The 13,724-nt window shown below is 34.3% G+C and overlaps 1 protein-coding gene across 1 annotated transcript; it reads right to left on the bottom strand.

Annotated features, from left to right (window-relative positions):
• Positions 1-1,841: 1,841 nt before the first annotated feature.
• Positions 1,842-5,937, bottom strand: LOC141673474 (putative WRKY transcription factor 57). The gene is made up of 3 exons (XM_074480225.1): positions 5,323-5,937; positions 3,827-3,970; positions 1,842-2,364 (listed from the first exon to the last, which is right to left on the bottom strand). The coding sequence occupies exons 1-3, from the start codon at positions 5,742-5,744 to the stop codon at positions 1,986-1,988; spliced, it is 945 nt and encodes a 314-aa protein (XP_074336326.1). The 5' UTR covers positions 5,745-5,937; the 3' UTR covers positions 1,842-1,985.
• Positions 5,938-13,724: the final 7,787 nt, after the last annotated feature.

The following is a 13,724-nucleotide window of genomic DNA, read 5'->3' as shown; positions in this document are numbered from 1 at the left end:
GTGCTACACCGACATATCTCTACAAATATATCCTCATGTGATATTTCCTGATTTCCAGCTTGACAAATACTGATATGAACAAATACTAATGACAAGTACTGATTAACAAATACTGACGATAAATGATGATGCATCATCTTTGTCAAACTCTGATATCAAGTACTGATGGCAAACTCTAATAGCTAAATACTAATATCATCAATTTCATCTAACAAAATAGTTTTTGATTTGGTTGGTATAATAAATTTAGGGCTAAAAAAAAAAAATATAGCCCGCAAGGGTTGGCTCAGTTGGTTAACGAGGGGATAACTATCATCTTGGTCACAGGTTCGAATCCCACGGGAGGAGAATTTGTGATTATGCCTCATGAGCCAGAGTATGTCGTTTAAATGTGGTTTACCTTGGTTCATATGGTTTGCAGGCTATTGTATGAGCCCGTGGGATTTACCCATTACGCACCCGAAGGATGGCGGTTGCGGGTTTCCTACGATAAATAATAATAATAATAAATATATTTATTCGATTAAAAAATTATATTATTGAACCGGTGATTCGTCGATCGATATAATAGTGTCGGGCTAAAAAATAGTATATATTATTCATTCAGTCTAAAAAATTATAGAGTTGATCCATGGTAAAACAAAATTAAAATTTGACTGGGTAAAATAAAATAATATATAATATTCATATGAGTTAAAGAAAAGTGTACTATTGATCCGGATATAACAAAATTAAAATCAAACTAAATATATTTAGTTGAATTTGATGAGTATAATGGGTGTCAAAATAAAATAAAATAAAAATGATTTATATACAGTTGACCCGGGTGAAATTTTTGGTTTAAATTATTAAACACACGTAGATATAACAATAATACTATTTATTTCAATTAGTAATATTATTTTTTTTAATTTAAATACCTCTAAATAAAAATATCAAATATATATATATACAATTATTTTTAAATCATATCATATAAAATTTTGAATAAACAAATTATGTATCTTAAAAATTTCAATTCAATTTATATATATATATAAATCATATAATATTAGAAAAAATTTGTACATAGCACGGTTTGCATTTTACAAGCTAATATGTAAAATAGCTATAGAGAGCGCCCAATATTAGAGTTAAAAAATTATAGATGCGGGGTTAAAGAAAGATTTATGACTAATATTTTTCTTTTAGATTTTTGTTTATCAGCGGGTTTATAAATAATTTTTATCAAGTATTTATATATATGTAACTTTTTAAAATATTAAGTAGTTTGCATGTTATACTTTCTAGTTTAATGAGAATTTTAGATATGACTGGCCAGGCCACATATAGCTCCGCCACCATGTGTGTTTTGATATTTTGATTGCATAGCTATCTGAAAGCTATAGTAACCTAAATATGCTGCACTCCATATAAATAGCTAGCTGCATGGAGAAACAAAATTTGATCAGCCTGCAGTACTGACTGAATTCATATTTTATCCTTCATCAGCATTTTTGCATTTGTTCATTTTTTAAGTTTTTGTAATTCAACTTTTTCAAGTCAAGTTGCTGAACAAAGATACATGTAGTATCAATTTTGCTGATGGCCGTTGGGTTCTTCGGCACTAACCCATTAATCTTCCGCTGCCCATTGAATTAACATTAATCTTAATAATTCGCTCAAATCACTTCCTAGCCTACCCTTTTTTAATGTCCAAATGGAGCAAATTGCCTGATGAAGCAAGAATCAAATAATATATACATCCTGACCAATATCCCACTTACATATTTGAAATTTGTTATATATTAATCTTATTATAGCATATATATTGCTATATCATATGATATCCTAAAGCTCAATTACAGTGAAAGTTCTATGAGGTATTATAAGTACCACTTCATTATCATTTCATTAGAATGTTAATTAATATCTACAAAATGGACTGCTTTAATTAATTAGAAAGCAAAAAAGTACACATACCCTAATTAGTTCAAGTTAAGTAGTTACTTACGCCCTCCAGGATGCACTATATCACCAAGCAACCCATCCGGGGGAACCTGTGGAGCGGCCTGATTCTGAGGTGATTCTCGAGCTTCATTAGAAACTGACGAGATTAATTGACATGGTTGAATTACACGAGAATTACTAACTTCTTGAGCTGGTAAATAAATTCTTGGAGGATAATAATTTTGCGGAATCAATCTGTGGCCACCAAAAGCTTCGTGATTAGCAATGAAACCTGCAGCAGAACCTCGAGGAAATCCAATGGCATGGTGAGAGTGCTGGCCTTCGTAGGTTGTGATTACAGTGCTTGGATCATCAGAAGACCGTTCAACTCTTTTCTTCACCAAGCATTTGCCATTTGTACACCTATAATAGCTCCTGCAGATTAAGCGTATGCTAAACAAAATGAACCCTGGATATAGCAACATGAACATCTTTACCAAATTAAGTAATTCATGTAATATCTCAGATGAAACCAAAATATTGTAAATGTATACGTGCACATAGTCTGTCTATATTTGATCTTGTTGCCCATATCTTTCAAATCATTAAGATGCTAAAAAAATTCTAAAGAGCTGCTGCAGTTCAGGCCGTTGATTTAAATTAATTACAAAAAATACACTTACTAAAATATAATATTACAATGAAAAGGAATTATTTGGCTCTTTTTGTCTTATATATTTTAGAATGCATTGATTAAGAACTTGATTTGCAGATTACTGTATGCATACACATTGGTCATTAGGGACAAAGAGAGAACGAGATGATTAGTTCAACACCTAATTTAGACTACAGCTCAAACTGGACTAAGAGTTTGAAGCCTTGGAACTTGGCTACTCTGTAGCATGTGGGGAAACTCAATTTGAAAACCCTTCATTACCTACACATACCAGGTTTAGCATAAGCATATAACCTGACAGCGACTTAAATATGACGAATTTAATAACTACATGAAATACATTTAAGAGTAAATAGCATAGTTGTGACTGTATTTTACACTAATTTTCAGAACAATTGACAAATTTTTGAATTATCTAAAAAGTGGCCCGCTTTTGTGTTCGTGTTTTCAAAAGAGTGGTTGTTGTCAACACTTCGTCGTTAACTACTAGTTTTATAAAAGTAGATAACGTAGTTGTAACCGTACTTTACATTGATTTTCAAGAAATGACCAACTTTTCGAGAATGTGAAAATTTGATGACAACTTCTCCTGAAAATGTGTGTAAAAAATACGGTACACATATGCTATTTCACACATATGCTATTTACAATTCGTAGTTAATATTAACGGGAGTTGAATAAGAGTTGACTGGAGCCAATCTTTTAGAAGTCTTAAATAAAAGTTAAAACTAACAAATTCAAAAATTTGGCCACTATTCAAAAAAATCAGTGCAAAGTATTATTGACTTTACATTTAATTTTTAAATATAGTGCCCTATAAATAATTCAATAAATGGAGGGATGAAAAAAAGTACTCAAAGTTCGTTTGTCAGAGTCTCAATGTTAGAGAAAAGTCAAAATGACAATGGTAAATTGAGACCATGGAGTACAAATCTTAGTTTAAGTTGCCCGACCTTAATTACACTATAAAAATGAGGTTATTTTGCCTACAAAGGTGTACCTCTCAAATCAATTGGTGGATTTGATATATAGTACCAACTGCACTGACAAAACAGTCCAGTGTTACTGATGATCTGGCCAAAATCCAATCCGGCCAAAATCCAAATCCTCCGACCAATTAATTTGTCGTCCAAGAAATGTGTATTCTATTGTTTAATATATATTTCATTTAACATTTATGAAAACTGAGAAGGGAATGACACGGGAGAAAGTGAGAAGAACCTAGGAAACGGACTATTTTTAACAGCTTTCTGTCCGTATTTTCTCCACCTGTAACCGTCTTCAAGATTATCAACGTCGCTCTTAGTCACAAATGCAAAACGGGGTTGCCTAATTCTCTTCGGCCCCTTCGGTTTATCCTTGATCCTGCATCACATATATTATCAGCTCACAACATGTATATTAAGAGAATTGAGAAGCACACTAACAATAAGCCTGTGTATTGTTTGTGTGTTTTGCTAACATTCACAAACTAAGGTAGCTAGCTAACTGCAATTTAAATGATCATTAAATTAACATCACAAGTCACAACGAGACAATGTATAAACTTTTAGAGACATTTTAACTGGTCTTGCATCCCTGTACTGTCCCATATCTAATTTGGTGGCTTATTAATTGTGTCCATAGTGTTTATAGTTGGCATTGCTTAATTGCAGCTGCTCAACTCACAAACTTAACTGTATATCTCATTCCAAAAGCAGGTAACACAGCGAGATTAATTTACGCAGAATTTACCTATCCGAATAGAAATGTTGTTAATCTGACGAATGCTCAACTCAAATTTCCAAGTAAATTAAGCACGAGGAGAAGACACTGAACTTAAGTAGATAACCTAAATTCAATTGCACTAAGAATGAGGCAGCCAGTAAAGTATTAGCACTAACCCTACTTGAAGGATCATAGGCATGCAAATTAAAAAAAAAAATCTTAGCAGATTTTTAAGATGTTTTATAATGTGAAAGAAGATGTAAAAGCTGCACACTTACACTTGCATAAATATATAATTGCAGGAGATAAAAAGTGAGAATTCTAGGAAACACGCATGACAAAAAAATCATATTTTTCAACATACACACGCACAAATATATGAATATATTTATGCATATAACATCATTTGATGCAAACCTATCATTGACCACACCAAAAAAGCTACAACACCCCCACGCCATTTCCGCCGCAATAACGGCGCCTGCAATACCTGATTCACAAAACCCTACGTACTCGATACTCCTCATCTATTTGCACATATAACCCCTGTTTTTGTACCAAATTACACAAATGCCATCCTTACAAGTTGTTGATCCGTGTGGACAGGGTTCGTACGGACGCGGAATTGTGTGCTTCACATATTTTAACAGATATTATTTGCATAAAAGCATTCCTAATTAGATTCAATTCTGATTCCTTCACTTAATTATCAGCTTATAAAATCTAAAGTTGTATATAGTAATTTTGATCATAAACTCGTAAATTACTAAATATGTACACTGATTTTCAAAGATGGAATCAAAATTGTTACTAATTAATTTAATAAATCCGAAAAGTGTTTGTAAAACCAAAAGAAGTACAAACATATTATTAAGTTATTGAAGACAGGGGAAGATATGTAGGAGTAGTAATATTCATATACAGTACAGCCTAGGGTAGCGTATAGTACAGTAGTTAGTACATAATAGTGTGTGTAAAAAATATATTTGTACTACACGCAAAACACTCACGCTGTCTCCGGAGCTACTTTTTCAGTTGAACTGGCAGAGGCTGTTGATTTTTCCGGCAAATCTTCCGACGTACTTGAAGACACCGACTGATTATTTTCAGCCGTTGGTCCAGTTTGAGCCTCCATTTCACGTACCACGCTATCTATAATATTAGTATTAGGGTTGTGATCATCAGTAACCCTACTTATTGCCGGAAAAGTAGAAGATCCGGCGAAATCATTGTGGATCCTATCAAACTCTGCGAAATTGTGAGAACTATTAATATCGGGCTGAAAATTCCATCCAAACTCGCTCAAGATGCTACTCTCTCTATCTCTGTCTTGGAAAAAAGTGTTGAACATGTTGTCTGAGTCAGCGCCGAGTGTCCAGCTTGACTCGGTGGAGAAATCGGCGGGTGGATCGAGCTTATCGGAATTATCCATGTAATAATATGAATTTGAGCTCAGAGAGTGTGAATATGGGAGAGAGAGAGAGAGATTAGGGTTTTGGAGGAAATGAAAGGACGCGGAATGAGGATAGTGAGGAGGGGGGGCTAGAGCTATAGCTTTAGAGTTGGGGTGATTCTATTTTCTTGCTTGGAAAGCTTTAGATGTCGCGTCAATGTAGTCTGTGCTTTGATTAAGATTTTAGAGTGACAAAAAGATAACTTATTATAATCGCCGTCAACCTCTTAATTGTTTTAGAAAGATTTCATTTCATAAAGGTTTTATTTTTATTTTATTTTTTTATATAATACCTTACTATCTTAGAGCATAGTTGTCAATCTCGTAAAATTATCATATATATTAATATTATATTTTCACTCAGTTTTATATTCATTTATCAACATCATATATATTCTAAAATTGTTTTAATAAATATGACTTACAATATTATAAATAATTTTTAACAAAGTAAATTATCACGAACTGACAACAAACAATTACGACATCCAGTTCAAAAAATTACTAAGTCATAAAGGAATGGTGTATACATTCTCAATAAATTAAAGTAACTTAGTAAAATAATTAGCTAAAAAAAATATAATAGTGCGGAAAAATTAGACCTCCTAAAATATAAGATAAGCTGGTGTCAATGATTCGAACACTTTTGCCCTTTCGACAGGGTATAGAATTAATGAATTCAATACAGTTACAAAGTACATAAAACTGAATGCATGTATGTGATAGGTTAACTACGATTCAGGTGAAATGATAAACCTTAATTTCCAGGTTTATATCGGTAAAAAAAAAAATCCGAACTCCGGCATGGGCAGGTGATATGGTGGCAATTATTTTAAATGATATATTCAGATGCCTAAAGCAAAATTGATTAAAAAGGCTGTAAAGTGTAAGATCATCGTAGGCCGCTCCTTTTTGTATATATTGGAGGCATCTGAATTTATATATACTGCACTTTACTCAGTTTTAGGATATTAACAATATAAACAATAAAATACTGTCGATATAAACTAAGTGCATCACGTTGTTTCTAGAAAAGCTTGTATTCTAGTGCTTGTGAAAGGCAAATATGAAGCATTCACAATCAGATATAATTTGATGTATACATCTCAATCACTTTAAGTTAAATTTAAGAAAGCTGTATTCCACTAATTAACTATTGAGTTAATAGCTAATCACAAAATTTTAATGATGCAAATTCAATGTATTATAGTTAACTCTTGTACTAGTAGAGGTAATGTTCCTGAATACAGCAATACAATACACTGTCTGAATATAAAATAATGGTGAGATATGTAACTCAATCTTAAACAGATCTTGGATCAAAGTTCTTGTTTGTACTTTTTCCTGAAATGGTGGTATTTGTCACCACACACAATGGCTGAAATATTGCACGTGAAATCAGAAAAAAACTTTATGCTAGCTCATAAATCTGATCTGGGAACCATATATCTGAAAGTATAATAGCTCATGACGCCTTAACCTAAAGATTAAAACCCAACTTTGGTTTCTGTTTCTTATAATTTACTCTCTCTGTCACATTTGCAAAAAAAACATATATATATATGGAGTTACTCAAATGAGAACCTCAATTAAATTGAGAATTGAGATCTAATCTCAGCCATATAATTTGTATCCCTACATTAAATCTCAACCACCCATTTTATATTTTATACTTTATTTTCTATCTTTAATCTCCCTCATCCAACACACTCTCTTTACCCACCCCTACCTCACCAGCCCCTACTGGTCTCCGCCGTCAATTACTGGCCACCACCGTCGCCGAAAAAAGCACCGGATCTACGATCTTCTCTCTCCACCCCTGCCATCGATCACCATTACACCACCTTCAACTCTAGCAACACACCTACATCACCTTCACCATCATCAACACTTTTCTTCAAATCAAGACGATATGCTCCAATTAAATCGTTGACGATGCTTAGGACGAAAGAGATTGATGTGCATAAATCCTGTAGCGATCGAGACGCCATTAAAGCTCTGCTCGAGCTCTAAACGAAGGCGATTTGTTGATTTACTGTTCAAATCTGAGGATTCTTGGTGATTCAGTTTGATATTCGGTGATTTTCGGGTTGATTGCAATGATTAATGGTATATGACAGACATGTATGATTATGATAATTTGATTTAGTGAATTTTTTTTATTCTGGTGGTCAGAGCATGGCTGGATAGAGATGCAGTGGGGTGGTTGTGGTGGTTTTTTTTGTGGTGATTTTTAGTTTTTCGATGGTAATTTTAAGTTTGGCGATGGTGATTTTATATTTTCGATGGTGATTTTATATTTTCGGTGGTGATTTTTTTATAGTCCGGTGGTGATCTTTGATTTGACGGTGGTGGTTTTATATTTGTCGGTGGTGATTTTCTGGTGATCGCTGGAGGTAGTGGTGGTCACTGGTGGTGGTGGCCGGAAATGGTGGTTGTCGGTAGTTGGAGGTAATGGTGGGTGGTAAGTAGAAAGAAGAAGATGTAAGAGATGATAGTTGGGGAAGATGATAAAATTTAAAATGAATGGTCTAGATTAAAAATATATTTAAATTTTTGTTGTTGAGATTAGATCTCATATCTCACCAAAAAAAGATTCTCAATGGAGTAAGAGCCTATATATATATTCCTTATAATTTACTCTCTCCGTCACATTTGCAAAAAAATATATATTAAAAATATTAAATTATTTACTTTATTTTCATATTTATCCCTAATTATTGCATTTAAGGGTAAATTATATGTATTGATATGAAATATAGAGTCAACCATTGAAAATACATATATAAATAACGGTATAGATCATTAATGGGAAAAAACTCTTTAAAAATGTATGGAAACCAGAAATGTGACAACTTTTTTGGGACAATTTTATTTTAAGGAGGGAGAAAATACTGTATTATTTACTTCGTAAAAGGAAAGGTGAACAGTGTGGGAATAGTACTAGGTACCTTGAATTCCTTTCAAAAAAAATGTAAATAACATAACGTGATATTTTTCTCAAAAAAAAAACATAACGTGATATCTGTAATGTTTTAACTAATTTGTGAGCACTTTTCATGATAATGAAACTTATCAAATATGTATACTACACGTCTATTTGAAAATGATTTTTGAAACTGTTTGTGTTGGCTAAATCAACTGGTTAAGTTTATTAGTTGTATCAATTTTAGCTAAAGGGAATGACACATGCTTCAATGATGTTATTTATGCTCAATACTCAAACAAAATTATACCTAAAGAATATTTGGTTCAACTAATGTAGCAAAATGATATGCTATTATCTAATTTTTTTGTTAAAAAAATTGTACATTAACATTCTATAAATTTACATATATAGTATTTAAATTATATAGTAATTGTTTAGCCAAGGACTCAACTCCCTTGGAGATCCTCCTGGAGAATTATGAAAAAAATGATATAGCCGTAGGGATAGGATGAAAACAATAATTGAAAGATTGGAAAATATGTGTATATAGATAACTTATGAAGAACGAAATAGAACAATCTATTCTTGATTAGAGTCGTTTAACCTGCACACGTTTAATCGAACATTGTTTAACTGTATATGAAATATATGGCCCGGTCAATTATCTGCTGTACTGACCAAATTATCTATTAGTTTTTATTTTAAGTTAATGGTAAACCATTTTCATGTCGTTTGTTTTCGGTGGATTTCGATAATTTAATATTGATATGATATATATTAATGTGTACAGTTTTAAATTAGCCGTGCTATCTATTAAGCGGTTTTGATCTATTAAAATAATGGGAGAAACTGAATTTTATTTGAAATTCTGTAGTATTTGATCAAATAAACTATTTAGAATTGTGGATTTGGATTTCATTTGAAATTCAAAACATTCAAATATTAATATAAACATGTGAATTTGAAATAACTACTCAAATATGTCATTTAAAATCACTCATTTAAAATTAAAATTAAATGTAAGTTTCCAAACATCAGCTAATAATTTACGTGGACGAAATAGTTAACTGCAGTGAGGCTCTGCCAGTCCCAGATGATGAAGCTCATAGCTATTGCTATATATATACTGTGAATTGACGAAGTCTGTGGACGTGAGAGTGATGGCGTGCCAGTGGTGAAAAAAAATTAAAGTTAACTTCGGGGCCAAGCAATGCATGTCCTTTTCAAACCTAAATTTTGTATTATTGTCCCATCTTTTCCACCGTTTTGATGCTCTCTATTTTAACATTTCGATGCACAGATCTAAACCAGTATAGTATATATTATTTTCCAATTTCGTACGAGTTAAATTGTGATGCACAACTCACCTCAAATAGTTCAGCTAGTTACAACCGGAATGTTATGAACTTGTCATTTCAGGGTCTTAAGTTTGGTTTTAAGTGGGCACACCAATTTTAGTAACGATCATAGTAGTGTGTTCGATGCTCTGCTAGAATTCTTCAAGATTAATCGAGCTCCGTGTAAATTAGTTTTAGCACATATTTATTAAAAAATTTAAAGAAAACAAATTATTTTTGTGGCGGTTTCTGTCCTCAGCATATGTAACATACAAGGACCCCTAATTTAGATGCCGTTGTCTGCCTTCTAAAAGAATTTAATGACGTCGTACTAGTTCTTTTATACCTCTATTATTTTTTGTATGCAATCTTTTTTATATCCTCAATACAGTCTTTTCCTCTTCATCGTTCATTTCTCCGATTTGACAGCCAGCAGGTTCAAATTTGAGATGGGCTGCATTGCTGTTTAAATAATCTTAGACATGACCTTTAAATAAAATCAAGAAATCATTATTAGAAAATAGCCGGATTTAAATGAGTTGCAGCTTATAGGTTAGACATGTTGGAAAATGTGGGTATTGAACCCCACATTGTCAAGTCATTTTAAGCCGTTCTTGAGTGGGTGACGCTTGGAGTATGTTCTCCTCCGTGAGAGCTTTCCGAAACACTTTGAAACACTCAAAATGGTTAAGGGATTAATGAGATACGATCATTCAAAGTTGGTCCCTTGAAGGTGGAAATGTAGATGTGAAAACTTGTATACCACATTGAAATGGAAAAGGGGTTTCCATTGTTTCATATAGCACAACACTTTAGTAGTGTTTAAAAGTGTTAGTAATGTGTTGCTCCATCTCCTACGTGCGCGTGCAGGTGGTGCAAATTGTGTAATCCGAGGCTTGCGAAGCCTTCAGGCTTGCCCGCGCGTGCGACGTGCGGACACGAATGTAGCAGAAAATAGGCCCGTATAATCACGGACTAGTTTTGCTAATTTTATTTCCATTGGGCTTGGGCTCAAATAATTATTTCAGTTTTGATACGGATAATTAATATAATTTGATTTGACAAAATAATAAATTTGATTCAATTACGGATTTCATTTATTAATCGACAATTAATTAACGCGTTTAATTAATTGTAAAGAGTAGCGCACAAGTCATCCAGAGTCTATATATAATATCGTTATAGGGATTAGGGTTAATAAATCTTACACACATCCGTCTCTAAACACAAACCCTATACTTCTTTCTCTCGTCGGTGATAGTTTCTTGCTCTGTTCTAGCTCGCCGGAGGTGTTGTTTGTACAACGACACCGTCTTCTCGTTTTATCCTGGGAGGCTGTCGGCTCGCACATACGATGAGAGGTGAAATAGCTTTAAGGAGACAGTTCCTTTCAACTGGACTCAAGAACTCTCTCATATCCTTATCTTTCGTTTATTTTCTGTTTTTCACAGTTATACTCGCACACTGTTATTCGCACACACTGTTTCAATTGTATGTTTTAAGCTATCTTATTTTTATACATCTGAATCTGCTTGTTTTGTTGAGTAACAGATCAATGGAGAACCAAACTGTGATTAACGCTGCAAACGTGACGGCTGATCCCAACGCACAGATCGAACGATCTGATGGGGTTCACCAGCAGGCGATTAACCCTAACGCACAGATCGTAGGATCTGATGGGGGTCAAACACATGTTGGACATGTGCCTTCGGGACATGTGCATGTGGGACACACTGTCATTGGACAGTTTAGTGTTCCTCTTGGACAAATATCGGCAGGATTCACTCCTCCGATCATACCTGCGGTGCCTACTGGTGTGCATACACCTGTTGTACAGATGCACGTACCATATGTTCCACCTGTGGGGCCTGCTGCACCTGTTATGCCAACTGTGCCTGCTGCACATGCTGAAAAACCTGAAAAGTTCAACGGAGCGAACTTCAAATGTTGGCAACAAAAGATGCACTTTTATCTGACCACGTGCATATGGATCGCTTCTTTAAGAAAGAACTACCGTTGCTCACTGCTGAGAGTAACATACAGATTGTGTATGCTGCTGATGCTTGGAAGCACTCCGACTACATCTGTCGGAACTATGTGCTAAATTATTTGTCTGACTCGTTGTATAACGTATATAGCGCGAAGCCAACAGCTAAGGTCTTATGGGAGTCACTTGACCATAAGTATAAAACTGAGGACGTTGAGGCAAATAAGTGGATTGTTGGCCGTTTTCTTGATTATAAGATGGCAGACTCTAAGACTATGGTCAGTCAGGTGCAGGAACTGCAGGTGATCATTTATGACATTTATGCTGAGGGAATGGTCATAAGTGAGTCTTTCCAAGTCGCTGCTGTTATTGAAAAGCTTACACCTAGATGGAAAGATTTCAAGAATTACCTTAAGCACAAGCGAAAGGAGATGTCTATGGAGGATCTTATTGTTAGACTTCGTATTAAAGAAGACAACAGTGGGTCCGAGAAGAAAGTTAATGTTGCCACTGAGAAGGCAAACATGGTGGAGCATGCTCAAAGCTCCAAGCCCAAGAAGACTAATTCTGGTAAAGGGGCAAAGCTGGCACCCAAGAGAGGGATTTCAAAGTCGAAATTTCAAGGGAAGTGCTACAACTGTGATAAAGTTGGTCATAGGTCTTCTGACTGCAAGAAGCCCAAGAAGCCCAACAAGAAGAAAGAAGCAAACATGGTAGAGAATATCTCCAAGGAGATGGGTGATATAGACCTCTGTGCTATGGTCTCTGAAGTGAACCTGGTCGGTTCTAATCCACGTGAATGGTGAATTGATATTGGTGCTACTAGGCATGTTTGCTCAGACAAGGTGATTTTCTCTAGCATCAAAGCTTCCGATGCTGGTGAGAAGCTCTACATGGGAAATTCAGCAACTTCTACCATTGATGGTGAAGGCACGGTGATCCTGAAGATGACCTCTGGGAAGAATCTGACTTTGAAGAATGTACTTTATGTGCCTGATATTCGCAAGAACCTTGTGTCTGGTTCTCTGTTGAATAAGCATGGTTTTCGCATTGTAATAGAGTCAAATAAAGTTATTTTGTCTAAGAGTGGTATGTTTGCAGGCAAGGGTTATATAACCTGTTAGGTCACACACACACTGTAGAGGGGGGTGAATACAGTGTGTAGTACACTCAAATCGAACTTAAAGAACTTGAGTAACAAACTTAATTGAAACAATAAACTCTGTTACAATATGAAACTGTTACCTCTCAGTGATGAACAAATATCACGAGAGCTGCTAGGGTTACAATGAATAATCTTCTCGAATATGATAACACTTCTAGTGTAAACCCTATGCCTGTGTTTATATACTACACAGTTACAAGATAATCTCTAATTGATATGGAATATAATTCTGCTTCCTAAAATATATCAATCAGATATCTTCTATTCCAAGTATTCCATTCTTCACGGAATTCCTTCTTCATGCATATCTCTTCTTATGTTTTATCTCTATCTTCTTTCCTTTAATCAGCTACTGTCCTTATCTGATCGTCCTTCAGCACTTAAGTTCTGATATCTATCTTCTGATGATTATCTCCTGATAATATAAGTACTGATATCCTTAAGTCCTGACTTCCAGTATAAGTACTGATCACCAGTTAAGTACTGATCTATCATGTTCACACAAGATCTGAAAACTAAACATAAGACATATTAGCCATGA

The sequence above is a fragment of the Apium graveolens genome, chromosome 1 (genome assembly GCF_009905375.1).
Source record: "Apium graveolens cultivar Ventura chromosome 1, ASM990537v1, whole genome shotgun sequence".
NCBI classification, from domain to species: Eukaryota; Viridiplantae; Streptophyta; class Magnoliopsida; order Apiales; family Apiaceae; genus Apium; species Apium graveolens.
Note: the sequence above shows the minus strand (reverse complement) of the source record. Positions and strands in the feature narration are given on the sequence as shown.

Coding starts and splice junctions, on each gene's coding strand:
- LOC141673474 (XM_074480225.1), bottom strand. CDS start 5,744: ATGGATAATTCCGATAAGCTCGATCCACCCGCCGATTTCTCCACCGAG. Junction 3,971..5,322: donor AAAGTAGCTCCGGAGACAGC/GTGAGTGTTTTG, acceptor TATGTGATGCAG/GATCAAGGATAAACCGAAGG. Junction 2,365..3,826: donor AAAAATAGTCCGTTTCCTAG/GTTCTTCTCACT, acceptor CTTAATCTGCAG/GAGCTATTATAGGTGTACAA.